A 3107-nucleotide genomic window follows, 5' to 3' on the forward strand; every position below is an offset into this window, starting at 1 on the left:
AGAATCGCTATTATGGCCCCTCCCCCAACACATCCCTGTGTGCTCCCATTTAGCTCTGTGCACAATGGGACGCCTTTGACTTTCCCTCACATCCCTTTTTCTGTTCCTTTTTCTGCTCTGTTGGCTTCTATTCAGCTTATTACAACAAATGTGAATGTATAAAGTGTGAGCACTGTGTGTACCTCACCTGTACTGTTATACGGGGGGGGGGGGGGTCAATATCCTATACCCCCCCTCCCCCGCACCCCATCCGTTCTCCCTGGCTGCCCCTCTACATTGATTGCTAATCCGTGCTCATATACTATGTAAGCTTCAAATCTTCCACGCCGGCTCCCATGTGACTTGATGATTGGCCACTCAGGCGTCCAGTGCTGCACTGAAGGGAGGCGGGCGTGATGTCCTATATCGCCCATACCTGGAAGTACCGGGGATTTCTCCAGGAACTGGATCTGGGGAGAGCATGGAAAGTACATAGAGCCTGTCTACATTGCCTTCTGAAGAGTGAGCCTATCACTTTTTCTCAGTATATGTACAGCACATTTTTTGCTTTAGGGCTTGTTCACATGTGCAGCAGCCTATGCCACCCCTCTGAAAAGCGATCTGCAGTGGACCTCTTTTCAGAGGGTGTTTGACAGGCATTGAGGCGATATGTCGCCTACTCACCACTTGATTTAACCCAGTCAATGACGCAGCAGCGCATGCCAATAGACTTGCATTGGGCGCATTCAGCGAATACGACATGTTTAATTTTTGCCATGCCTACAATGCACAGAGCAACCGCGTCTATACAGCCCTGAGCAGCTGCATGCATTGGTTCAGGCAGGCAGTTGGTAGTGATGAAGCCGCGCACGGCTCAACCGCATTGTTTTACTGCCCACTAGCTGCACTTGTGAACAAAGCTTAACACTTGGATTGTTCAGTTCTAAGGGAATTATATATCATTTTTTATATTTGTTTTTCAGGTACTTATATAGCACCATCAATTTATGCAGCACTTTACATATATATTGTACATTCACATCAGTCCCTAACCCTCAAGGGGCGTACAATCTAAGGTTCATAACTCACATTCATACATACACATACTAGGGACAATTTAGACAGGATCCAATTACCAGCATGTCTTTGGAGTGTGGGAGGAAACCAGAGTACCCAGAAGAAACCCACGCAGGCACAGGGAGAACATGCAAACTCCAAGCAGGTGGTGCCCTGGTTGGGATTCGAACCAACAACCCGAGTACTGCCAGGCGGAAGTGCCAACCATTTAGCCACTGTGCTGCCCTGCCCTTCTGTAAAGTCAACCTGTGCTTTGCTGGTGTGCTCCATATTTTTCAAGACCCGACTGGGATCCTGAAGGATTTTGTATGAGGGGTGTACCTTACCAGTCTGTCTTTTGGTGATACCCTGATATACAGGCATATTTTCAGAACCACTGATACGGCAAACCTTTACAAATATTTATGTAGTATTTATATTGATGTATTTGTTTTTTGTTTTTTTTTGTAGGCCTCTGTGTGTATGAGGAGAAGAGACTCCGATCGTCTTCATTCACGTTCAGGCCGTCCAGCTCCTCTAGTGAAACTGGTAGGAAATGTTTCTTTTATGAATGTAATAAATTGTCTGCCCTCTGTTCCCCCATTGCTGTATTAACACATATCTCCGTCATATATCCATAAACCAGTTATTTATACTGTGAGGATGTACAGTGTAGGCACTTAATAAAAAATGGTGATGTAGCGCTGCCATCTAAAACATATCCGCATGATAAACAATAAAACTTGCTATATAATGAAATGCTGTGCAAATATAAAGTATTAATACAAATCATCCATAACAACAAAGTGCAAACCAATTCCTTGAATAGATCAGTCCATATAACATATGTGACCATGACAGTGCTTGTGCTTAACCCCTCGCCTACAGGGCACTTTCACCCCCCTCCTGCCCAGGCCAATTTCCAGCTTTCAGCGCTGTCACACTTTGACAATTGCACGGTCATGCAACACTGTACCCATATGAAATTTTTATCATTTTTTTTTTTTTGACAGAGCTTTATTTTGGTGGTATTTAATCACCTCCTGGGTTTTTTATTTTTTCTTAAACAAACCAAAAACCACTGAAAATTTTGAAAAAAAAAGTTTTTTCTTAGTTTTTGTTATAACATTTTTTAAATAAGTGATTTTTCTCTTTCACTGATGTGCGCTAATGAGGCTGCAGTGATGGGCACTGATGAGGAGGCACTGGTAGGTGGCACTGATGGGCATTGACAGGCATCACTGATGGGCACTGAAAGGCAGCACTGATATATGGCACTGTTAGGTGGCACTGACTGGCACTGTTAGGTGGCACTGACTGGCAGCTCAGATGGGCACTGATATGTGGCATTGATGTGCACTGGTAGGCACTGATGGGCACTAACAGCTGGTACTGATGAGCACGAACAGCTGGCACTGACAGGTGGCACTGATGAGCACTGACAGGTGGCACTGCTGGGGCTACACTGATCATCAGGGCACACTGATAATCAGTGCTCTGATGATCAGTGTATATGTCTCCTCCGCGGAATGCCGATTACCGGCTCTCCTCTCCTCTGTCAGTGTGACAGCTCGTGAGGAGAGAAATGCTGATACCGGCATTTCCCTGTTTACATGTGATCAGCTGTGATTGGACACAGCTGATCACATGACCGAGCCGACATCTTCGGCTCTTTCCGTTGATCGGTGATCCGCTGTGTCCGAGGGACACAGCGCACCGCCTATTGCTGCGCTGCTGGAGCCGCGCATGCGCGGTTAGAATGGGAGGACATCATATGACGTCCTCCCAGAACGAGAGAACCACCTTGCGCCCGTGATATTACTATATGGTGGGTGGGACGTGGTTAAAATACACTTCTGTCAATCTTGTGCCACCTTAATGCTCCCAGAACTCTCACCTCCCAGTTTTCTTTAAAATAACGTGTGTATAAATTGTCTCCGTTTCTCGCCTCCACTCCTTTATAGACACTCCATATCCCTCTTCTCCTCTTAGATCAATGTCTGGGTGTATTAGAAGCACCCCTTCTACCTTAGATGAGCCGTATCAACTCGTTTATGCATTCAAAAACAACG

The 3107-nt window shown here is 45.7% G+C and overlaps 1 protein-coding gene across 1 annotated transcript in view; it reads left to right on the top strand.

Moving 5' to 3' along the window:
* The first annotated feature begins 395 nt into the window (after positions 1-395).
* RANBP3L (RAN binding protein 3 like) overlaps positions 396-3107 on the top strand; it is a 42302-nt gene continuing 39590 nt past the window's right edge. The window contains exons 1-2 of the mRNA XM_089689419.1: positions 396-501; positions 1507-1584. Of these exons, the coding sequence (XP_089545545.1) occupies positions 396-501; positions 1507-1584 (184 nt within the window). The remainder of the gene's footprint in view (positions 502-1506; positions 1585-3107) is intronic.

This window comes from Staurois parvus, unplaced genomic scaffold (genome assembly GCF_062004578.1).
Source record: "Staurois parvus isolate SC_StPar_1 unplaced genomic scaffold, SC_StPar_1.0 ptg000475l, whole genome shotgun sequence".
NCBI lineage: Eukaryota > Metazoa > Chordata > Amphibia > Anura > Ranidae > Staurois > Staurois parvus.